Source organism: Natator depressus, chromosome 12 (assembly GCF_965152275.1).
Source record: "Natator depressus isolate rNatDep1 chromosome 12, rNatDep2.hap1, whole genome shotgun sequence".
Classification (NCBI taxonomy): domain Eukaryota; kingdom Metazoa; phylum Chordata; order Testudines; family Cheloniidae; genus Natator; species Natator depressus.
In genome coordinates, this window is record NC_134245.1 from 8,906,818 (window position 1) to 8,932,781 (window position 25,964).

The following is a 25,964-nucleotide window of genomic DNA, read 5'->3' on the forward strand; positions in this document are numbered from 1 at the left end:
ACAGGAAGGCAAGGAATTGAGCTCATTAGTTATCTTTCATTTTATCTGTAGATGCTGCCAACTTTAAATTTTCCCTTGTACAATCTCACTGAAATCAGTGGTGTGCAACCAAGAAGCCAGCATGGCCCATTTGTTTTGGTGGTTTTAACTTGGTCCCTTCTGGCTTTAAACTCTATGAAGCTTCCCTGTAGTTGACCTGTTTTTCACCTTGCCCACTACCTGACTATGGCCTTGAACCTACACCCACTCGCTTAAGTTTACTGCCCTGAGTGATTTCACAGAGATACATTAGGCCTTGATCCTGCCAAGACTTACACAAGAATCTACTCCATGATTCCGCCAACTGAGGCTCAAAGATTGGCACAGGAATACTAAACCCGCTGGCTGACTCTTGATGAATGCTGTCCCTGGGGGAGCTCTTTTGAGTTTCAGGCTGAACGTGGATATTACAGTGCGGGGAGAAAGAAGGCTATTCCTCTTCGGCAGTGATGAGCCAGGGACAACACTACAGTACAATGGAACCACTCCTGCTGCTACTGCAGATACCTGCCCTGCAGGTGGTGATGCGTGACTATAAAATGATAGATATTATTTAATAATGTAGTGCTATTTGATTATCACTTATACAGCTATATATTAGCATAAGCTCTGATATAATTGTATAGGGTAACTGCTGCCCTGGTAATTTCTTGCAGCCGGAGGACACTATCAGGATAAACTATTGGTGCAGTTTTAGTCACACAGATATCCTATGCGCACTTTTTTGTTCACCTGGAAGATCTAAATCTTCCCAGACTGTGAATCTTCTCCAGCCCTCCCAGTATCACTCTTCTCCTCATCCCTGCCTTCCTGCCAACTCAACCAGAGCGGTCTCCCTTCTCCCGACCTTACGTTTCTGTTCCCAATGCCAGCTCCCTGCTCCCCTCCCGCCATACTTGTTTCTTTCACTGACTACCACATCCTGAACCCAAACAGGACCCTACTTACTATGTTGTGCAGGTCAGTCAGGTCTGGCATTATCTTTTCTGGGCCTGGGGACACAAGCTGTATGAAAATCCAGATCTTATTGGGGTTTGAGATACTCCAGAGTGCCCCAGGGAAATCTCAGCCCACACGAGATAAGTGTACAGCATTCGTGCCAGGACCCACAGAAAGAATGCTAGACCTCCCAAGGCTCTTTGCATTCATATGCGTCTCCCTGCTGTGGCATTTATATAGTGCTAAACATTGTAGCATATAGCTATAATCCTACTCTATTATGACTGTCTCCGAAGGTCGGGCATGTTTGGGTCCGGTAGAGAACCCAGCGTTTAGCACTTGTGAAACGGTACAGGTTTGATCTGGTTCTTGCTATCTAAGGAACTAGTCTGGCACTTTGCAGTTAGTATAAATGGATAGGAAAAAATACATTTTTAAAAAACCGTGAAGAATATTTTGATAGTGTCCTGTTCAGCCAATCATCAGCTATCTTTGTATGAAGACCAGTGTAATCTCGCGAGACTGTAACCCAGCCCAGAGACTTCCCGGGAGAGGTCACATAGATGAGGATCATGGGCAGGCCTATGGGTACACATGCAAAATATAGTAAAGAGTTAAGGGTCAGCATGGTCCTCCCTGCTCTCTCCTGTGAGCCAAGGTTTTGGGGGGCCCCCTGAGACCTTTGTAAAATGTGGGTTCACCTGCATTGTTCACCAGCAGGTGCCCTTCTCCCAGAGCCACCACTAGGGACTCCACAAGGCCTTCTGGGGCAGAGCTTGAAACCTTTCCCCCAGAGGCCTCACCCCCAGCAGTGGGAGCATGCCTGAACTCCCACTCCTCCTCAAGCCACGGCCATCAGCCGTACAACAGCAGCAGAGCCCCCCGCGCTACAGCATCCTGGCAACGCCAACAAGCTGTTGGTGTACCACCACCCCCATCTGCTTTCCCCTCAGTGGCCCCAGTCTTTGTTCTCCTGATCATTACCAGTGCCCTTCCCTCCCCCTCCACTTCTGCAAGCCCCTCTTCTCCACACCCTTGCCCCCTGCCTCTCCTGTTCTCACGTTCCCTTCCTGCTCCATCATGCTGATCACCTCAGCTCCCTACCCCGATTTTCCTAAGAAAATTACATTAGCGTATCAACAACCCATAGCATCATCTACGTAGTTAAAACATTACACTGAAAAGGGATCTTGAAAAATGGCTGCATGCGCCTGTGCACATCAGTGTATAGAGGTGTGTGACATGAGCCCCACACAGAGTCCCAGAGCTGAGCACTACCAATCTGTGGGACGGTTTGGGATCCAGACCCAAACTTTGTGGCTGGCCATTATCTCTACCATGGACCAAACTCAGTCCTTGGATCTGAACACCCCCGCATCCAAAATTACCACCTCTGGCCCATTGCCAATTTCAGTCCTGACAGCTACCAGCAGTCTAGTATCACATCAGTCTTTGCTGTCCCACTCCACGGGGTGTGAATATTTGACCCCTCACCACTTAAACGGAAAGAACCAATCAGAGTGAGGAGTCCACTAGCCAGCTGGGAAAAGCAATCAAGAATGCTTTTATATTCATAGAATCTCAGGGTTGGAAGGGACCTCAGGAGGTCCTCTAGTCCAACCCCCTGCTCAAAGCAGGGCCAAGCCCCAATTTTTGCCCCAGATCCCTAAACAGCCCCCTCAAGCATTGGACTCACAACCCTGGGTTTGGCAGGCCAATGCTCAAACCACCGAGCTATTTGTGAGGAACTGCTAGGTACCCCCCAAGCAAATTATTTTTCTAATTCAAGGCCCATCGTTCAGGAAAATTGAAAGCTGTTCCACAAAAGTCTGGCATTGCTTTTCATGGGGCCACTGGTAAGCAACAGCACAAGTGAACTGCATGCTTCTGGTATTGCTGAAGAAGCTAAGTATTTAGAACCCTAATTTTAAAGGCATTTAGGCACCTAAAGACGCCGCTAGGGGCCTAGTGTGATTTGTGTGCGCACACATACACACGCTCGACGCACAAAGCAGGCTGATTTCCACTCTCCCCCCTCCCCCCCACACACATACTCATGCGTAGCCTTAGAAAACCTGGTGTCCCAAAAGAGACTGAATTATGGCATCCCCCTATGGGGCCTGAGATGGGAAGCTTACTTCTGGTTGTGGGCCACAGTCTCTGGTCTGCTCTGTCCACTTTGTACTGCTCACATAGGGCAAAGTGGACAGATTTCATTTGGAAATGTCCCTTTGAGAAGGGAAACTTCTTGCTGATGCAAACCTGGCACCGCTGGGTCCTTTGCCAGTCACCTTCCCCTGGACATACATAGGAGAGGGGAGAGGGCATGGGGGGGGCACAACTTCTCCATGCTAATCTTCTGCCTAAAACCCCTCAGGGCCCTTAGGCCAATGGCATAAGTTGGGGCCAGGCTGACATTGCACCCAGCAGTCTTAACTAGCTCTTAGAGAACCCTGCATTTAACAGAGCTCGGACGCAGGAGGAAATTGATCCCAATGTCTCTTGTGCCTTGGTCACCTCTGAGGGACCTTTAAAGTGTCCCTTCATGCCTTCCAGTCCGACACCCATGCCCACTCACTCTCCCTTCTGAGGAATGAGTCCACCCACATCCGTACTCCTTTACCTACACTAGGAAATGTACTACTCAAAACTTTGTGCAGAACCATTCTTGCCACTAATGTCTCATTCCATGAGTGTTCCCATGAATGTCCAGAAACTGCCCACTTACAGTACAGTAGCTCTGTAGTAAAGCAAAGAGAACAAGGATGAACTTAGAGTAACAAATGGGTTATTGAAACCATGCTAGAGAAATATATTCAACATTAATTTTGAAAGCGTGAGGTAAAACTGTTATTGGTAACGAATGCCTTTACACAATGCTTAGTAGCTTCTGTTACTGCGTCTTTCTTAGTAAAAGACACTAGCAAACCTCAGTCGGTCTGTTTTAGTCGTTCAAACGTTTGCCCCTCCCCGCCCCAGCAAAATTTCAGAACTCCACCTAACCTGACCTTTCCAACTTTGGGATAGAAACTGGAGCCCGACTGTGCCTCCAAAGTCAGTACTGTGCATCTGGAGTTTCCAAAAAGAATGAAAGAAAAATAGCGAGAATTAAAAATATCCCTCAAGTTTACGAAGAAACTGCTACTTTGATGCTAAATATTTTTAAGGTGTTGAAAAATTGATTTTTGTTTTTTAAAATGAACCTTTTTTGGTAGTTGAAATAAATTTTTAGTGGCACTAGTAGTCTGCACTACAGTATCCTGAACACGGGCTGCCAATCCTAAAACTGAATGGTGGAAAGAGACACAGGGGGGATTAAAAAAAAAAAGGGGGTGGGGGGGAGAGACACCTAGGGGAAAGCAGAATTTTCTGCAAAGGTTCTTGGGAGCCAGGAGGGGGGGATTATGTAATTTCTTCTTCATCTTCATCTTTTGGAGGGGAAAAAAAAAAAAAGGGAGCAACCCTTCAACCTGAATGGGAGAGCATTTCCTGGAGAGCATGGGGAGAGCAGCGAGCAGGGTTTAGTAGAGTCCGCATCCACGCAGGTTGTTGGCAATGATGACATCCGTAACAGCATCGAAGACAAACTGGATGTTGTTGGTGTCAGTGGCGCAGGTGATGTGCGTGTAGATCTCCTTGTTGGGGGACTTGTTCTTGCTCTCGTACTGAGACTGGATGTAGGACACGGCCTCAGTGAAAGAGTTAGAGCCTACGAGAGAAGCCAAGAAGAAAGTAAAGCACGCATTAAAACAGTCCCAAACCTAGGGCCCGAATCTGCTTCAACTGAAGGCAATGGGAATTTAGTAGCATTATATCATTGTCCTAACATGGCCAGTTCTTACTGGGTACCCTAAGAAATAATCTGTGGGTCTGACCCTACTCTCACTTGCAAGAGTGAAGATAACAGAGTTACACTGATGTAAAATTAGCACAGGAGCAGATGCTTTCCTGCCGGTGAAACCATTCCACTGTGTGATCCCAATGATATTTTCTTTCTGGATTATTGGCACCCTGTATGATCATGCATGCAGGTAAAATGACAGTATAGTGGGCGGCATAGAGGTAGAGGGCAATGAGCACTGAAGTCATTTTAAAGAGGGAAGCAGAAGGAATTCTGTATAATCTTGCCAAAGAGCAGCGACTGTCCGATGAAGTGAGCTGTAGCTCACGAAAGCTTACGCTCAAATAAATTGGTTAGTCTCTAAGGTGCCACAAGTCCTCCTTTTCTTTTTGCGAATACAGACTAACACGGCTGTTACTCTGAAGCCTGTCCAGAAAAGCGTCCGTTATTCGAGCTGGTCAATGTTTTCCAAATTTTGGTTTGTTTTACAACATTTTTAATCAATGTTTCCAATTTCAAAGCCAGGATGAACTGTTTGCAAAAATATTCATGAAAAATTCAGCCCATCTTTTTTGACCTTCTCTATAGCTAGTCAAAAGAATTCAAAATTTCTGTGAAAAATGTCATTCACGTTTAAAATGTCAATGGAAAAAATGGATGAATTTTCACCCCCAAATTTCCCATTTTTCAATCCGTTCCAGAAATTGTCCTTCATCACTACAGTGGCATCTGCTTGCGGAAATATAGCTTAGATTGTGTCAAATAAAGCACAAGGGTTTACACCTCTTCCCTAGCCAAATGTCTACGCCAAAAGCCTATTATTTGCTTATACGGATTTTATTTTTTCATTCTTTTGCTGGCCAGATTCTATGTTAGATAATTACATTCTTTGGATGTACATTTCCACTTGGATACAATAGTCTTAATTTCTTGTCCTGAACTGGTGTATTGTCAAACAGCAATTTCACTAACTCCCAGAAGTGACTGCGTTTCATTGTTGGGCAGGGGTGGAGAGGAATAATTCCACTGTTTCGAGTCAGTGAAGCATTCAGGGTTCCTTCTGGACTGAAGGTGCTTTATAAATGTGAAATATTATTACATGTTGACAGAGAAGGGCCTACACATGGCTGAGTTTTGCCTGAGCAGGGGCTAAAGATTCAATAAAGCACTTAAACAAGTTAATGAATTCAATGGAACTTAAGCACATACTTAAAGTTGAGCATGTGCTTATGTGTAATGCTGGGCAGAGACAGATTGGTGAATTGGGGCCTCAGTAAGGCTTACAGGACTGACCCCTAGGTTTGGTTTGGTTTTGTTTGTGCCAATATACATATGAGCATTTTTTTATAAACGGAAAACTTGTCAGTAGGACACACAAGGATGTAGCCACTGGACTCCCACTGAGGGCAATAGGGGATAAAGTATTGTGACTCTTGATGAAATGTGCCCATGTCACCCTGACACGGCTTTGCCAAGGATTGTGGATTCGTTGAAAGCATGGGTAAATTAAGGAGAAAGAAACTGACAGTGCCTTAGAATACAACGGCCCCTTTGTGGATGCATTCTTCTAATAGTTCTGCGCCAGTCAGCAGGACTAATGCACATTTGGATCTTCATTGTAATAAAAGCATTTTGTGTAACCAACTCTTGATCTTAAAACCCCCTTGTTTGATTTATATGCTCATCAATGAATTCTGTGTAGCAGCAGAGACCCCTTTTGTTTGAACATTGCTTTTTCACCATGCCACAAGGCCAACGTGCAGGTGTTTCTTGGGTGGTTTGTGTTCTGTGGCATTTGCGAGATGAACGTTTGAGGACATGAATAAGCTTCTCCCATCAACATCTTCACTTTGGCCCTAAAGTTCCAATTCAGCAAAGCACTGAAACCTGAGCTTAACTTTAAGTGTGTGCTTAAATCCCAAAGCACGTGCTTAAAGTGAAGCACATATTTAAGTGCATTGCTGAATGGGGGCCTGAGCGAGGAGCCTGCCTTCTGGCGAGATGTTTACACGGTCACGTAGAACCAATGTCCTGACTCTTATGCCACCCCTCTCCTGGCTGCTGGCACAGGGGCTGCGGATGGGGAAAAGGAGTGGGGCTGAGGTTCCCTGACCTCCTGACAGTTCCCAGCTGCCAGAATAGTGCCTCGGGGCTGTGGGCAACTGGTGCAATTTAGAACAGTCTTGAGGGTCTTCTAAGTTATGAGAGGGACCGGCATGGTTCCCAGCCAGGCCCAGAATTGGGATGCTACAAGAGGGCTTACAGCCACATTTGTTTTCCTCCTTTTTATTTGGCAAAGGCCTCAGCAGCCACAGATGATCTAGCCACTGGTATCTAATTTGTCCCTGTATTGAGATTCCTTTAGCATGAAAGACTCTCTATAAAACTAAGTTCCATTCTGTTCTATTTTACCTACTATTGGCATCTCCACATCATTAGAAATAGCTCTAAGAATTCCTTAAGAGTGGGGCATTTCTGTGGCAACATAATTAATTCTACAATATGCCTAAACATTCATCCGCACCTTAGAAGTTCATTCAAAATTGCGCCGATGGACTTTGAGTACAGAAAATCCTTTGTTGGCTGAAATGTTTAGTTAGTGAGGTAACTAGCTTTATCTACTGGCTGGATTCTTTCCTGTATCTCACAACCCCAGCCCCAAATAAATACCTGATCCTTCTCTGAAAGAGTAAGCTGCAGAATTTCTCTTGAATCACAAAGGGAGCGGATCAGCTCAATATTAATTTACTGTTTGTCACAGCGAAAGAACGAGGGATCCTCTCTGCCCATTCAGAGTGGGAATCAAGTGCTCAGATCTGGGGAGCTCTGTTTTGTAATTTGTTGGTGTGCCACAGAACTGTGATGCTCTTGGTATACTCGGTTTGCAACCACGCTGACTGACAAAGAGACCTGCCTTTCTGTCTGTCAGCTTGATTCATCCGGATGTCTCCAGCAGGACTCACTAATTCATGACTGTAAACGTTGATTTTGATGCTGGCTCGGAATTTGACTAAAGGTTTGTGGAAGACAGTGAGATATGGAGTAGAGCAGCAGATTGCAGGAGGAAGCGTTCTCATCATCATCAGGCCAGACGTGAGGCAGTCAGGCACAAGAGGGGTTTCCTGCATGCTGTTCTGTTGCAGCACTTCCGTGCTGATCTCCAGGGCACGCTAACGTCCCCATCTTCATTTAATATTAAGCACATTGCATCAAAAGTACTTAGTATCAGTAGGACAACTGCCCCGACTGACGCTGGGGACCTCCAGAGCTCCCAGGACAATCTGCTACGGGCTGAGCTAAAGAGCTCCAGCTCTGTGACTAGTGGCTGTAACAATTCACATCCTCTGAGGACTGGGTTAGAGTGGGACCTGTAACACACTCACCAGTGGGCTACTGCAGCAGCAACCTGGAGGCAGTGTGGCCTAGTGCATAGAGCACTGATTCTTGCTGCTGGCCTGCTGAGTGACCTTGGGCAGTCACTTCAGTGCTCTGTGCCTCGGTTTCCCTATCGGTTAATTGGGGACAATTATACTGACTTCCTTTGTGAAGTGCTTTGAGATTTGTAGACTTTAAGACAAGAAGGGCCCATTAGATCACCTAGTCTGACCTCCTGCATAACACAATCTCCTGATGAAAAGCACTTTGTAAGAGCCAGGTATTGGGGGTATAATTAGTAATGCCTGGCATATGGAAACGGAGGTGGCTATCTGAATCAGGGGAAACGGAGTGGCCTTGTGCTATGGACTCATTGGCTTTATTTGTCAATGGCATGGCATGTGTCTTCTACACTGTGTGTCTATCCAGCTGTAATTACTTTTTTATTTGTTGGTTAATAAGCCAGTTGAGTCTTTTCTGGGGCATCACGGTGCTCACAAGAGGTGTCATATTCCCAAGGGGTTAGACGACCATTTATTCACAAACAGCGCAGGTTCTTCAAACCTCTGCCAAACTGCCCAACCAATGAGCCTCAAGAGGCGGGAGCCCAGTATCATCTCCATGCTCATTCAGGCCTTGACCTTCCCTCTAAAACTGCCAACAAGAGGTCAGCTAATGGCAATTGTGGTCATTTTAGTGATGGTGATGACTTGTTCCCTAGGGACTTGGCTTTTACATGGGCCATTGAACAGCTGTCAGACAATGGAAGCTGCTGGGGGCTGTTTCTGCAGCCTTTATTCAAAGAAAACTTCCGCTGGACGTCAATGGGAGTTTTGCCTAAGGGTTGCAGGGTTGGAGCCTTTATCATCATTGCCTGAGATGTACCTTAAAAACCAACAACCTCTATCTGAAAAGCTGCATAGTCCATTACCCTGAGCCACCTGTCTCTTTGCTGGGCATTGTTGTGCACATGGTTTAAAAAGGAACCCTTGTTTCTCATTACCTGTGTACTCCGGAAAGCAGATAGTCAATGGAGATTTCTTAATTTTCTCCTCAAATATGTCCTTCTTGTTTAGAAAGAGGATGATGGAGGTGTCTGTGAACCATTTGTTGTTACAGATGCTGTCAAACAGCTTCAATGATTCATGCATGCGGTTCTGCAATATAAAGGAGAGAGCATATCAGGCTAAAGACGGTGACCGCGTGGTATTCAACATGTAGGGAAATCTAAAATAACTAAATCGAGGAGGGAAAAAAATAATAACTACAGTATATGTAATAAATTTATGTATACATACAGGTGAACATATACATACACAGATGCAATCCCTATATTTGACATACAGTTAGTAACAAGGGCATTTCACTACATAGAGCTGTTTATTTTGCATAGTGTATAGTTTACAGGATTTCAGCTCATATAAATGATCATGCACCATGCATGTAGGGGGAAGCTACTTTGCCCTTTGGTCAGATCTATGTGTAGGTGCAGGTCATGCAGATTTTCTAAAATATTCTGGTTAAAATTTTTCACTTCATTGTTGTGTGTGTATGGCACACAGTTGGTTGGATACATTAACCAAGGACTGGTGAGATCCTTGAATTAATCCAGAGTTGGAAGCAGACAGCAAGGTGACCTCTTCTTGTTATTGACCTTGCCGTGACCTTTGCCTTGTTTTGTTATTTTGTTTAGTGGGTTTGCTTTTTTTTTTTTTTTTAGTGGGGGCTTCTTTGGAAGATGGCTCAACAAAAAGCGTCTAGCAAAGAAAAATTTTAAAAGAAAATAAGAAAAAAAGGGGGGAAAACCCCTATACAGAAGGTACCTAAGAACAACCAAACTACAAGTCAGCAGATTAGCCCGTTGATGTTAGCTCATGCCTCACTGAAGAACATTAGCTTGTTTGCCAATAAAGGAACCACGCGTTCAAATACACACACAGGGGGAAGGCAGCTTTTTAGTTATAGGTCATGCAACGACAAAAAGATACAGAAACAGATAAAACAAAAGAAATTAAATGTATTGGTTAGGAAGTTGCAAAGTCCGCCACGTGGTCTATGGTGGTGGAAGGAGCTCACGGCAAAGTCAACCAGTAGTGTCATGTTCCCCTGCTGCTTTCAACTCTTAACTCATTTTTCTCGGTTCAAGAGAAGCTTCATACCTGCCAAATTTGGTGGGTCTCTCAAAATCTCATTTTTTGGCCTTTGTTTGGTTAGATAAGGTCAGACGGCCGAGGAAAAGTTGTGAAGGTGCTGAGGCTTGGTGCTGTTTGGAGCGAGAGGCCGAAGCCGGAATGCGCACGCCGGTTGCGCGGCCACCTCCCAACCGGGAACGGGATAGCAGAGAGAGCAGGCATAATGAGGACGAAGCACACCCAAAGAGTCATGGGATTATCAAAGGCAAATCAGGTTACAGACCAGACCACTTGCTTGGTTTTTGGCATTGGGAGCACCTCAGAGAGCACACCCCCGGTCCACCAACACTCATACAAGACTAGCAGCTGGTACAGTGAACACAGGAAATAGGCGAGATACAAAAGTCGTACATAATCTCATCTGTTAAATTGTTTCGGTGATCGGTGTGGCACAGCCCATCTGCATGTAGCCACACAGAATGACTTGTACAGCGGGCCCTATTCAGCAGCCACTGCTTGTCTACGTCTCTTGCTGAGGCTGCACGGTTGACCCCAGTGTTTTATTTATTAGCACTTTCCTTTTTATCGCTGGACATCCTTTAATGATCACTGAACATTTTATTTAGATACAAATGATTCCATGGACAAGGGAAATATCTGAACCGGTGATCAGATGTAGCATCAAATGAAGTGCTAGAACTGCAGCGTTCCTGTTTTACTGACACCATGTAGCTTTGATTAGAAGCTCTGGCTTCTGTTAAATTGGTTCGCTTTCCCCTCCAGCTTGTATGGTAATGATGTGTGGTGAAGAGGTGGCTACACACTTAATCATTAATTTATTTATTGGACGCCATTGTTTTTCCTGGATCCTCGAAGATGCTAGAAAGAAGGCATCTTGCAATTTAATGGTGCAAGCTGCAAGAAAACAGTCAACATCCTTTTGACCACCGGTAAATGAGTTGGTAGGTTTGCTTACATATAATTCAACATAGCACAGAAGGACAGAACTACCCCATTTTCTTAGCTGGATGAACCCTCACGTGTTTCCTTTTTCTTTTTAAAACGTCACCTGAGAGTACGGTACTGTGCAGGTGCTCATACCTCTCTTTTTACTGTGGGGTATATAAGACACAGAGCGCTGCTTCCCTTTGCCAGAGGTGGAATCAAAATCATAAAGCTGTAGAAAGCTGAAAGGACTTTGTTCAGATGACCCTTGCCTTTCTAAGACCCTTTTGTGAGGGGGGAAGAAGAGGATGGAAGGTGGAAAGGGGCAGGAACACAAATACACAGAGTCACTTTTAACCAGAGTCCCTCGCAGAACATTATTTGTGCCATTCTCTACTATTCTTAACTGTTAAAACAAGATGCATACACAGCAAGATGTAAACACGGCTTCTGGGACTGAATGAAGAACAATCCAAAACTAGACATTTTGGACTTTTATAATACTTACCCTTCTGTTCATCATCTCAGAATTATAAAATAATTAAAGAACAATCAGAACAGGTTAAAACAGCAGCGTTTATACAGTACTGCAGTCAAAGCACATCAGGTAATATATAGTGAACACAGAAATCTTGGTTTCTAAACAGAGCAGAGGCCTTCTCATCCGGTGGACCTTTTAGCTAGTGCTGTCATATTCCCACTGTAGCCAACATGCTCCAAAATCCCATGATGACTTTTTCCCTTTAAATTTACATCAAAATCTGGAGGGAAATGGAACACTTTCCTTGAGTAAGTAATTGATGTCATTGAGTCGTCACCATTACGTACATACAGCAGAAACAATTAAATGGCAAACCCCAGTAGAAAACAGTACTTGCAATAAACATTCCTTTATACCCTACAAATTCGAGTGCCAGGATTGGACATTGCTCCTGGAGTCCCCAGGCTGAATGAAGCTAGTCTATTGTCTCCTCTGGGTTTGGGACAGCCATCTCCCGACAATATCTAAGATTTGTTTTCTGGATGAATATTGCCACTACTCCCCTGAGCTCTCCTTTTCCACCCACTGTCTCAACTCTGCTTCTGTTGTAATGACTGGGGCAAATAGGGCTGGGAAACCATGACATTTCCCTCTGTATGACTCCTCTTAATATTTCCACCTCTTTTACCACATTGTGCCTACTTCTAGATGCATTTGCTTGGTCCTTTTGGTGGAGAAGGAAGGAAAGAAAATCTTCTAGTGTCTCTCACCTGGTTTCCTGCCAGCAGTTCTCAAATGCAGCAGTTAATATTTCCTATTTTTGTGCTCTGGTGGCAAAGAGGAGGTGATTTGCTTCTCTGATCTTGCTACCATCCTGATCAGGACTATTGTGCATCAGTACTTTTCTTCTGCTCCCCAATGTATAGCTTCTAGTTATATTTTCTACAGATGCCAAAGATCCTTGAACTTGCTCTTTGCTTCTAAGCACATGGATGACTGGTGCAATTTGCACACTAATAGCCAGGAGAGCATATTAATCACCTCATTCAGTGAGTGCCAGTTTCTAAAGGTCCAACACTAATGCATAGCTAAGGTCAACAGCACGAAGGTGTGAGTGTGTTACACATTCAACAACTAGGACACAAACAGTATCTTCACATACCAGCTAGATACAGAGGAACTAAACAGTTTAATTCCAGAGGCAGCAAAGTGTACCAAGCGCATCTGCCTTTTTAACCTAGCATGTACAAGGAAGAACTGAAGAGGATATTATAGGTTCACATGGTAGATCCCATGCCACCATTGTCTTAAAAAGTGTCATAGGGAGCAATAAAAATCCCCACCTGCTTATGATCCATTCCCGTGTTGTATATGAATGTTGCTAGTGGGTTTTTCCCCTACCCGTTACCTGGGATTTGGATATGGCCTTGGGTTTTTTTTCATATCATTGTCTTGTGAAGACTAAAAAAGTCACTGAACTACCACACTGAGAGCGTGACTGTGCAAGGACGTCCACGGAGCTCCTCAGTCACTTAGCAACTATTACCCCCTTTTATTATTTATTCAGTACTGTGGTGGCACCTAGCAGCCCTAATGACGGACTAATTAGATGTATATTGCCTGCCGTAGGCCGCTGTGTGAGACCCATCTTACCACTGGAGGAAAGCTTCTGTGAACTGTGTATGGGAGGATTTAGGGGAAAACTCGGCATAACATTTCGTTTTGAAATAGAATTTGTATGAAACCAATGGAATTCCAACAGCATTGTGGGTGTCTACTCCTACATTTCATTCTTCTGCTCTGGGAGCAGAGCATGACAGTCAGGTCATGGGTTGGACCATCATATGAAGAAGGCTTTGGATGTGCTGGCAGTGTAGCAGTGCCTGGCTGAATTCAGGAAGTTCCGATTGGCTACGTATGCAAAGCTTGGATTGGTACTTGAATGTAGGTCTAGAAATCTCATGAGAAGAAACTCTCTCATGAGATTGTTAGTTCAGGCTAAGCTAGACATGCAGGAGGACTAGCCTTTCTTCTGGTTTTCATGTATTTCTTACTGTTCCTCCCTGAAAACACAGAAGTGGAGAGGCATCCCTTAAGAAAATTACGACAGTACTATAAAGCAGTGGTCTCAAATGCTACAGCGCATGCTAGGTGCTGTGATAACAGATAAGTGTGGCATGGTTTTAAAACAAGGGTCATGACAAGTAGATTAAAAATGAGCAACTTTTCTGAACTTCAAGCAAGGTTTCACTTTGAGGGGGAAGGTTTGGATCAGTTCTTATTTTATCTGCACTCATTTGCCCATTCCTATTTGACAAGGTTCCACAATTAACTTGTTGCTTAAGGGCTGGCTCTCCAGTGAACTGGCCACTACAAACTTCTTGGGTTCAGTCTTCATCTGATAGGATTGGCCTGAAACTGCAAGCTGCCTGTAATGTCTAATTCACTGACAGAGAGACCTCAAGGGGCTGCTGCTTTAAGTGCCTGGTTGCCCATTTGAGCCCAGTGAGAGAAATCCAGGATCTTCATTAGAGACTGTTTGTATTGTAACTATAATTTTGTCCACGTAAAGTACAGTTTTATTCAGAAAAGTATAAAATGGAGAGGTGAGTTCTCATGATTATTGTCAATGTTATGCTCAGTTTACAAGGAACAAATATTTTTTTCAAGTGCCATCTTTGCAAACGTGTTATAAGACCTCACACACAAGCTGGGTTCTTTCTTTCTCATGTATCATCATCAGTAATAAAGATTTTGCCCTTAGTGCCATCTGTGCAATCTCAGGGCCTTCAATGGTTTTGCACAGGTTTAAGTGACGGGAACTTAGTAAGGGTTTCTATAGATGATGTGCAAAGAAGAACAGAATCCAGCTTACTTTCTTAACTGTGTTGCCTTTGTGCTAACAAGCATGAAACAGTAAAAGCTCCTTTTTGTAAATCAAGGCAGCATATCTGACTGATGCACACAGGGGCTAAATCACCTGACCTAGGAGATGCCATTTACACAGTTAGTTTTAAAGCTGAACTATACTTTAAGGAAGGAGATTGTGGTGAATAAAGCTGTAGGTGAAATTGTTCCTGACAGAATGTTAGGGGTGAAATTGACTGAGGTCAAACTGTCAGTAAACGCTGTGTTTTCAGCATGCCACTTGCATAGGAGATCTGAGTTATGGAAGTAGCAGGGCCAAGGATACTGAATTTGTTGTTTTCTTTTTTCACTACTTGTGTTTTAACTCAGCAGGACTTGTATAGTTAGGCTAAACAAGAGCATCATCTGCATTTAATTTGCACTTTGCAGTGTTGTAGTTTCTTTGCAGGGTTGCCAAGACCTGAAGAAGAGTTGTGTAGAAGCTCGAAAGCTTGTCTCTTTCACCAGCAGATGCTGGTAAAAGATGTTACCTGACCCACCTTATCTCTTTAATTTGCACTGACAACTGTCCAGTCAAATGATCAGAATCTGTGTCTTTTTTCCTGTTGCCCAGAGTACCAGGGAGTGACTTGTGAAATGAAATGTACATAGAAAAAAAATCCCAGAACTGCACCTCAAATTAATCCAAAACTAATATTCTTAATGGAGAAAGTGTGGTGCAACTGGGGTTACAGAAGCTGCTGTTTCTGCCTACATCAGGGGTTCAGAAAACACAGTCTGAATTAAAGACCTAATACAACACTAGTAAGGCTCCCACTGAGAATCATCATTGTATTTCTGTTCTCTGTTAGAGGTCATTGATGTGTCTGTCACCATGGATGGTGTGGGGAGCAACAAACATTAAGTAATATAGCCTCACAACACTCCTGTAAATCAATTTTATCCACATTTTATAGACCTTGGTAAACCAAGGTTAAGGCCAAAGCGCTAAAAAATGGTCACTAATTTCAGGAGCTTCAGTTTTTTGGTGCCTAATGAGAGACAACATAAACCTCATTTACAGAAGTCCTGAGCATCCACATCTTCAACTGACATCTGATGGTAATCAGCACCTTTGCACCTCAGACCCTAGGCATTTTTGCAGATTGAGTCCTTCCTAACCTGCATATGCTCTTCCACATCATGTGACTGGCAGATTTCCCATTCCAGAAGGGGCATCGCCTTCTCAGTGGGTGAGTGTCTCTTGGGAGCTATGGAGACATGTGGTTCACAAACACACACAACAGAGTTGCTGTACTCTATTATTTTAGATCTACATAGCAGATGACACTAATGTTATTACAGAAAATTGATCACAGAGTTGATGGGCAGGATTTTCAAAAAGCTTTGAGAGTTAGGTGCCCAATTCCCATTGACTTTCCCCTAACTCCCTTAGGCCCTTGAAAATTCCAGCCAATATCTGTGATACTGGGATAGATACATAGGAAGTGGAAAACATGTATAGGAAGGGTTCTTAGTTAATACAGATATTATAAAGTAGCCGGTGCATCCTAAATGTTTTCTGGAGGAGTGTGGTACGGTACGGTGATTCAGAATCTCAATCCGAATCTGTAGATCTAGGGGGATGCGGATATGAGGATGTTACTATCAGACTAAATTCTGGTGTCAGTGTAACCTAAACTAATGCAATGTAGGATTTCAACAAGCAGGTGACCTCTTTACCAGAGTTCATGAATCTGACCTAGAAGATGTAAATATCAGTGCTCAAAAAGTCTCTTCATGAATCCATTATTGCCTGCAAGTTACCAACTCTTTTAGAGTCCCTCCCCACCGTGTTATCCATTCTAACTTCTGATGCTTTACAAACAGGAAAGAGGGAATAAACGTTAGAGCCTCCTACAGAAACTGGTGACAATAGCATCTCCATTGAATTGTTGCACATTGGGCATGCACAGAACATTAAAGAAGCTCTGACTTTTGGTTCTTCAATGCTGGGCAAGTGCAACTCCATTTAAAAGACAATACCTGGTTACTCCTAAAACGACTTGCCTTTTCTGTAATTGACATTCCATCACCCCAAATGCACAGGTATCTTTCTTACTGAATGCCGTATAGTTGGTGAAAAGTGCAAGTGACTGTTCTCCCACCCTTTATTTGCCCACACTTCTAACACATTCAGATTAACGGGAGAGCCACACAATCATCCGGCAGCTAGTGTATCTCTTATTTTCAATTTCCATGCAGTATTTCAGGCCTAGTATCACAGTGGGGAGGTATAGGAGATAATCCCATCCCCCATAAAACAAATTCCACCCAAGAGTTGAACAGTTCCCGTTTAACCGGGAAAATGAATTTCTTTTGCATTTAGAAGCAGGTTACCCTGATAGCTGGAATCCGCCTGAGGAATCTGTGGGGTTGCTACAGCTTTGTGTATCTGGATGTTCCAAGTGCTGTTTATTTATTTCCTTAAGTTTGTTTTCAAAAGCACCTATTCATTGCTTATCACTCTACTCTCTGGGTTCAGGATCCTCTTTATGTCCCATGGCATTTTGCACTGATCAACTTGAGAGAAAAGAAAACATTATAACTTAATCAGAGCAAGAAATTGTTACCTTGGTTAACTCCACCCTGGGCAATGGAAGACTTAATTTCCAAGGGTTAGGGGAAGAAAGGATCTGCACACGATTTCAGAATCAAGGGAAGACGTATGATCAACAAAATTCCATTGATTTGGTACAAGCCAATGAGCGTGAGTTGAGCCCTGAGCAACGGCAGGCTATGCAATAGGCCAGTGATGAGGTGTCGGGACCTGTGTCGCCCCGTAAGCACTCACCGTGGTTTCGTCTTCATGGAGCACCTGATCGTAACCACTCAGCGCGACACAAAAAATGATCGCTGTGACGTCCTCAAAGCAATGGATCCATTTCTTACGTTCTGACCTCTGACCTCCCACATCGAACAGCCTGTGCATGAAACAGGGACGTCTCTTCATTTATTCTTTATTAACAAAGGGAAAATATTAGTAATCCCCTTTGTATTTCTAAGTACTCATCCCTGAAGGGCTCCTAGCACAGGACAACAGAGTCTGCAGTGACTCTCACTTATTCCTTCTCTGAGGTTTGGAACCCCGCCTTCCCCAAGGAGGAATTCTACGGGCAGCGGCGGTTAGGGGAACACATGACAGCATAGCTCCTGACGATTGTCCAGGGGCTTGGGTGCTGTGGGGGATTTGTTGACCGTGCATGGGCAAGGGGCCTCTCTGAGGACAGCTCTTGGTTTCCAGAGAGCCCTAGCAATCTGCATGTATCTTAGGGGATCTGTGGCTTTAAGAGGCTGAACTCCCAGTCTAATTTATTGTGTGTGTGTGTGTCTTAGAAACCTCCGTCCGCCCTGCGCTCGAGAGTACAATTACTGGCAAACTCCATGAGCGTCAGCGTGTGGAGTTTCTAGTTGCCTACATGTGACTCTCTCATGTGGACAACAAATGGCCGAATGTTTTTCCCATAAGCCATTCCAGACTGGAGCAGAGTCTGTTTGTTCTTGTGTCATGTCTCCAGCACAGGCAAGAGCCAGAGGGTTCAGAGGAAGGGGCAAGGAATCCCATCGTGGGCAAATGTAGAACAACCTGCTCATCAGGGATTTTTTTCTAAACCAAGGCAAGTAGTGCCTTGGTGCCTACCCCACGCCGGTGATGAAAAGATTAATGTGGGCCAGAGAGGCCAATTAATCCACCTGGTTGCACCTGGAGGGTGGGCCAGGGCTAGTTACTGATGAAACCCAGCTGGGGAAGGGCTGGGTGGTGCTATACACAGAGGAAGTTTGGAACAGAAAGAGGCTGAAGGGAGAAACTCTGCTGTCCCTGTCCTGGGAACTGGGTGTGAAGAGACCTTGAGGGAACAGGAAAGCTCTTGCAGGGTGAGGAGAGCCTAGGACAAGGCTTGGCAGTAAGAAGCCCAGGGACGTGGCAGTAAGGAATTGTGTGGCATGAACCTTGACTGCCTGTCCTAGGTTCCTGGACTGGAACCCAGTGTCGTGGGTAGAACTGGGTTCCCCTACCAGCCCCCAGGAAGGGGATATGGACTACAGAAAGCTCTAAGACAAGGATGTATGGATCACTGGGCACAAAATCGAAGGCAGCATAATGGATGGAGGGACCAGATGTTTTCTTGCTGGACTCTGTTATCCTGGAAAGGTAGGAACTGAAGTGTGACTCAGCTGAGTCACAAGGAGGGATCACCCTCCCCACCAGGACTGGAGCAGCTGTGAGAAGGGGGTGCTACAGAGGACAGAACTGCCATGCCATACCTAGCCATGAGTGGGTACGTCTGTGGTGAGTGTACTCTGCTTCAGTTACAAACCATTTTACATATGCTACTACCCACAGAAATGCAGCCACCTCTAGGGTGGAGGATAGCAGCTAGTCAGACAAGCATACTGTGGGAGAACTTTTGGCCAAGGTAATATGGTTGCAGTCATACAATGCTGATATTTGCACTGCCTGACAATATAACAGTGGATTCACATCAGACTTACCTGAAGTGGAGGTTTTTGAATGTGAAATGGGTTTCTACAATGCCGGTTGTTTTGACCCTGGTTCGAAGTATATCCTGCTCTGTTGGCTGGTAGTCTGGAGCTCCGATTCGATCTAAGCTGTCTAGGTAGCTATAAAAGGAAAAAAAATCACAGGAGAGTAAGAAACACATTAATTGTTGTCAGTCTAATTTTTCAGTGCTCTTTGTACTTTTGGTTAAGGAAAAAAAATCCTCTCTTGAAAAAAGCCCAAACCCACTGGCTCAAGTACAAGATCTCACACTAAACCGGAAGCAGGAAATGAAATGATCAGGTTCTGCTTGATAGGATTCTTGATAAAGGGATTCCAATCTGTGAAATGTGTATTTTTGTTTTTCTATTTGTACTGCAGTAGCATCTAGTGGTGATCAGGATCTGACTGTGCTTGGCACTTTACACCCCCCCCCCCAAAAAAAAATGCCCTAAAGAGTTTCCAAAAAGCTTTTTCAAAAATGCCACAGCATTTTCAAACTATGGTTCAGAAGACTATAGTAAAGCTCTCCTACATTGCAGTGTTTTGGTCCATTACTGTAGAATACTGTTGTTTTTTCTTTTTTTTTCCAAATGGTAAGCTTTTTGCAAATGTCTTCTCCTGTATCTTTACAGCACCTAACCCATTGTGGGTACTCCTGCAATATAAATAATAATGATATAATGATAGGTGAAAGGGGGGAAGAGAGAAGACAGGCACAAAGCGCATATACAGAAGTCTAAGGCTTAGACCAGGAAATTAAATAAAAGGTATTTGAAAATCTGGTATTTAGGTGCTTAATTTCAACACCAAAGCTTGAAAATTTTGCTTCATGTCGCTGCCGGTGGCTTCATTTTACACGGCATGGGTATAAATACTATTCACTAAATGCTGGATCCTGCTAGGGGCTGATCAACCCTGGTCCAATCCACCAGCAAAGCACTTAAGCACATGCAGACCACCTGAGTAATCCATTTAAAATCAATGAAGCTGCTCATGTGCTTCAAATTGGGCACAAGCTTACAGGACTGAGCCCGACATCGTTCTTTTTCACTGGATGAACGTGTGTGCAACAATGCCTAGAAATAAGAAGGCTGGAAGCAAAACGATTGGCTTTTCTGCAGGAGAAGTTGCTGACTCTGAATGGGCCTGGCATAGTTATTTCATCTAGGAACCAGCTCAACGCCTGCAAAATGTTCCCTTTGAGGTAGGTAGATAGTGGTTGCCATTAAACTTTTTGGCATTTCACATTTTCACAATTGGCATTTCACATTTTCACAATTTCACATTTTTGCCTAATCATAGTTCCTGAGGTATTTGTGGTATTCCCGTTATCTACCATAGGTAGCAATGCAAATACTGTGGTAGTGGAAGCTACTTGCCATGAGCAGTTGGAAAGATTTTTATCGTGTCCACTTTATTATTTGGGCTAGTTGAAAAAAAAAATTTTTTTTTTTGGACCAGCTCTAGTAGTTATCCCCATTGAAGCCTAGGCATAGTAGGGCCTGATTCAAAGCCCATTGAAATCAGTGGAAAAAACTCCTATTAACATCAATAGGCTTTGGATCAGGCCCTAAGTAACTTGGCCAAGGTTGCATAGTGGGGCAGTGGCAGAGATTGGCATTGAACCTAGGTCTGCAGAGCCCAAGCATTCTGCTCCAATCCTTAAGCCAGAAGTAAAATAGAACCCAAACAGAACACAGTAGTGGTGTAAGCAGAGCAGAAATAATGGAGGTCAGAAAAGATGATCATTAAGGGTACAATTTTCAAAAGCACCCAAGTCATTTATGAGCCCACTTTTGACAATTAGATTTAGGATCCTAAGTTATTTAGGTGCTTTTAACAGAGTTGGCACCCACCTCTCAATGCCCCCTTCTGATTAGGCATGTCTGGTTCTTTAGTTCTGGTGACCCCTTTTGGTGGTTGTCAGGCGGATTTGTCAGTGACACAGCGCTCCGGCCAAGTCACACTGTCTGCATGTTAACCAGCACAGCCTCCTTCCGGGATATATGGTCAACCAGGGCCTGTCTCTCTCTAGCTCTCCATGGGCTTTGGTATTTACGTAGTCCAGCCCTGGTATGGGGCTGTATCCCCAGAGCTTCCTCCCTGGAGACACTATCTTCCTGCAGCCATCCCCAGGCTCAGTCCCTGCTAAGTCCTAGCAACCAGCCAGGCACTCCCTCAATGCTCCCCCAGGCCCTGCTACTCTTCCAGGCAGCCAGGCTTGCAGTCCTTCCTTCTCCTGCTCCAAGCAGCAACTGACTACAGCTCTCCTCTGCAGCTCCTCTTATAGGGCCCTCCTGGGCGCTGATTGGCTGCTTCCCTTGCAGCCACTCTTGCCTGCTTGGAGGACCTCTCCACTGCTCCTTCCCAGGGATGGCTGTGGCAGAACCCTGAGGCCTCCAGCAGGGGGTCTTTGGGCCTAGTCCACCCCATCACAGTGCTTTAGAAAATTTTATCCAATTCTGACCTTAAAATCTATGAATGTTTGTTGCCCTTGTCTTGAACCCAGGCCCACTGGGTGTTTGGGAAGTAGTCTTGGCCACTGGGCCACACCAACACATGAGGGTCCCAGGGAATTCACAGACTTGGGTGGGCTCCCCAACCCACTTCCTGGCTGGCCACATGGTCTTGACCCTGATTGGCTGGTGACCATAGATGCCCATCCTGCTTCCCTTCTTGCTTTGTCTGAGCAATGAGCCATTGCCTGCTAGTTGCTTCTCAGACCCACCTGACCCTGCCTTGCTAGCTTGTCATCTCGTTTGACTTGGCCCTGCCACCCGCCCTGGCCCCACCTTGCTGTACCTTCCCCTTGGATTGGATCTCCTGGTGACTGGACCCCTTGTGTGAACTCTGATCAGGACTTCCCTTTGAATCCTCCTGATTCCTGGACATTACAGGCCTTCATTGTATAGACTGGTCCAACACTCAAACCTGAGGCATACAGGTTCACTTTTTTTTTTTTTTTGTATTAAATCAGCGTTCCTCTTAGGTGAAACTATCCATCGATCATTGGGTCTCAGGAAACCATGATCCATTTACTCACCCAAACGCAGGTTGTAAGGCTTAACATAATTCAGCCTGATCAAATGTAGCATATAGAAATAAGATGAATTTAGTTAAGATTAAAATTTAATAAGTGTTTTCAGCATTCAGCTGTACCATCTGATGAGACCTTTTCCACTGTCAGGTTGCATACACTGTAACTCCTATTGAAGTTGATGTGAGTTACACGTATGCATGAAGAAAGGGCCCCAGTGGAATTAGCAGAAAATGCCAGAGATGGGAAGAGAAATGGTGCAAGATTGTGTAAGGAAAGGATCATGTCACCCAGAATTAATATGAATTTACTGATGGGTGGAAGGCAGTTCAAGTTTGAGCCCTCCACATTTAGATGCACATAGAGTCTGGTTTGAGCATCTCCCTCAATTTATGTTAAAAGTACCTTTTTTTACATGTAAGATTTTGTGAGTGGGTTTGGCGCTCGTGGAAGAGGAGGACTCATAGCACTGACGTGATCATACGTGCGCTTCCCCACGCAGCTCTGTAGCTGTACCTCAAGTCTGACCTGTAACATCTTTGGCTGGTTAATTCTGGGTTCTTATATAGTCTAATACAGTTCAACCCTGACCTGCAACACGTCCTGCTGTTCCAGCTGTGGGCACCTCACACAGCTGTGCCAAAGTACCTGAAACTGTATCTGCAACACTCCCTGGTATTGCAATACCAGGCTACCAAGCAACTTTACTCATGCACCTCTCTGTGCGTGTTAGTCTGTATCCACAAAAACAAACACGCTTACCTCCTGATACTTGACACTCCATGCAAGGCCCTAAATTTAAAGTATCAGGAGGTAGCCGTGTTAGTGTGTATCCACAAAAACAACGAGGAGTCCGGTGTATAATAATGCCTGCATCTGTAATTTTCACTCCATGCGTCTGAAGAAGTGGGTTTTTTACCCTCAAAAGTTTATGCCCAAATAAATCTGTTAGTCTTTAAAGTGCCACTGGACTCATCATTTTTGTGGATACAGACTAACACGGCTACCTCCTGATAAGGGAATTAGGCATACAATGCCCATTGAAATTTGATGAGATTTGGCCATGTAACTCCCTTCTGCGCCTTTGAAAATTTGAGCCGAGATGAATTCATGGGTATAAATCCATGCTGAAGTTGGGTCTTATTGTGTGGTGGTTTTGTGATGTGCAACAAATGGGAGAACAAGGTAACACCTACCAACTCATTTTTATTTGTGTCCTGAGTTACTTTTTGATCAGAGTGCTTGAACAGAAAGACCTTGGGCTCCATTCAGTTCCATGCTCTTACGGTACATTCCACTACACTGGGAAAAACCAAGCCATCCTCTAAACCGAACAACAAACCCACTGCTCAGCCTGCTTTTGTCATCTTATATGTTTGCCACGGAATGTTTTTGTTATTCATTTTCAGTGAAGAATCACAAGAATTACGTCACCCAAGGAACTTGCAAGGTCTAAGTAGAATTATTTCTACTGTGCCCTTTGTCAAGCATTTAAAAAACATAATGATTTTGTGATAGATGCTCCCTTATAGCCTTGTGATGGGCCCTGGATGTATGAATGGGGGCTGTATCAGCACATCCTTGTAATAAGATTCCTCGCTCTGATGGCTACAGACATAATCACTCATGTTCTATTCACAACTGGTTGTCAGCTTGTATTATTTAAGAGATGGCTGTCTGAAGAAGTGAATTTCTCTACACAAGCATCTCCATACACAGCCAGCTTTGCAGTAAATTAAGTTGCTCATATACACCTGGTGGTCTCTGCCCTCATGAAAAAAATAGGGGTGTAAGAGTGGGGATGAGGAACATCTCCCTGGATATTTTGTTCTGATCTGCACACTGGATGCATGCATTCATCTTTGTTTCTTGCAGACGGCTCAGTTCTCTTCACCTTAGCATGTTTCCTGATAGTTATTACAATTTGTTCTTTCCCCTGGGGGATTACTCTCTATATTCCAGGAAGTGAAAACAGAAAAGAGATTAAAAGAACAGGCTAAGAAAAGGAATATGCAGAGATCCAGCCCACAAATTGCAGCCTTAGTATGCTGCAGATTGCCAGGAAGTCAGATAACCAGCATGTAGAGGGCGTAGCAACACAGGAATTGACACAAAAGAATAGACCCATGGTCCATCTATCCTGTCATGGGCAATGTCCAGTAGCTTCAAGAAGAACTTCCCATCTGCCCACACAGTGGATAATTATGTCTCTCACATAGGGGAAGTTCCTCCTAATCTCCATTAATTAATGGTTAGCTTATGCCCTGAACCATCAAAGCTTATAGCCCTAGTTTTAAAAATTCTCATCCACTGTACCTGTGTGTGTTCTCATTATGCGAATACATCCTTTATGTTTGTCTTACTAAGCCCTTGGGCTCTCTGTCTTGTGGCAGTGAGTGCCACAAACCAATTTTGCATCATGTAAGCGGTATGCCCTTTAATCACGTGGGAATGTCTTGCCATTCCCTCTCGTTGAATGCCCCCTTGTTCTTGCGTAAGGAGAATTTTAATAAATGTGCCTGACATACCTTCTCTACACCATTCATTCTTTTGTATACCTCTAGCAAGTCCTCTCCTATTTGTCTCTTCTCTAAATTAAAGAATCCCAATCTTTTCAAGCATTCCTCATATGTCTTAAATTATTTTCATTCCCTGTCTCTGGCGCCTGTGTATTTTTGTTATTCCTGATGAGGGCGGACCCTCACTTTATAGGAAGGCACAATATTTTCAATGTTAATTTTCAATCCCATTCTTTATACAGTGTTAGCTCTGTTGGCTGCTGGGGCTTGGAATTTCCTGAATCTGGAGCAGCATCCTTTCAACTGAACTTTTTGCAATTGAACTGAGTGCGCTGGGTGTTGAAATGCAATGTTTCACCAATGTTCTCAAGCTTCGTGGTAGGAGCGCATCAGCACACAGGTGTCACACTAATATAGAGCTGTAGGAATGGGAAGCTGTCTGCTTTGGATGGCCTGTTTTAACATTTTTAGCTTAGTTCAGTTCCCCACTGCCTGAGGTCTTTAAAGCTTCATAGAATAGCAGATCCTAACTGCACACATTAATAAAGGCCTGCCCCAAGGGTCATGATTCTGTTACGTGACACGCACACTTATTGAATGCTGTTGTGATAGGACTACAGTGCACTGTAGATGCTATATACGGTCAATGGAAGCAAAATCTTCCCTTCCTATAGAACTTAAATTGTTACTGCTTCTATGGTAAGAAGCCCTGCTGAGAAACAGGGAGTCAAGGCCCACTTTAGTGAGGATGGGGAGAAATCATTACAAAGTTCTCAGTGATCCTGAGAAACACTAAGAACTGTAACCCAAAGGCCAAAATATTGCGGTAGACAGTTGTCACAGCCAACAGTCTTGATGACACAACCCATAGGATACCAACATCCATTTAATGACACTTTAGAGGATGTGCAATGACCATATCACTCTCCTCAATCTCCGTCATAACGGCATTGGAAACTGGGCCTGTTTTGCTTAACTCGGGCACCAGGGTGTTGTAAACTAGAGTGCAACCACATCGTAAGGGGCAAACCAGAGCTTGTTTGCAGGCTGCATGGCCCTGGGCATGCAGGAATTAACAAAAAAGCTTCAGAAAGGACAGAGTTTTAGGATACATGAGTAAGCCTCTGGCATTTATGCTCTTGAGTTGAATGGCTCATTTACTGTATGCATCTTCTATCTTAAAGGCATTGTTTTGCAGCAGATTGCTGATTCCTGAGTCATTCCGTTTACGAGGCAAACCCCAAA

At 44.3% G+C, this 25,964-nt stretch overlaps 1 protein-coding gene across 3 annotated transcripts in view; it reads right to left on the bottom strand.

The window, feature by feature from the left end:
• The window catches only part of GNAO1 (G protein subunit alpha o1), a 295,457-nt gene that overhangs the window by 36,138 nt on the left and 233,355 nt on the right, over positions 1-25,964 (bottom strand). For 2 of the 3 annotated variants that reach the window (XM_074968545.1, XM_074968544.1), the window contains exons 5-6: positions 19,154-19,282; positions 17,454-17,583 (exon numbers count right to left, since the gene is read on the bottom strand). In XM_074968545.1, coding sequence (XP_074824646.1) covers positions 17,454-17,583; positions 19,154-19,282 — 259 coding nt within the window. Of the gene's footprint in view, positions 1-4,323; positions 4,688-9,197; positions 9,352-17,453; positions 17,584-19,153; positions 19,283-25,964 lie in introns of those variants that run through there. The other variant, XM_074968546.1, reaches the window with a different exon arrangement.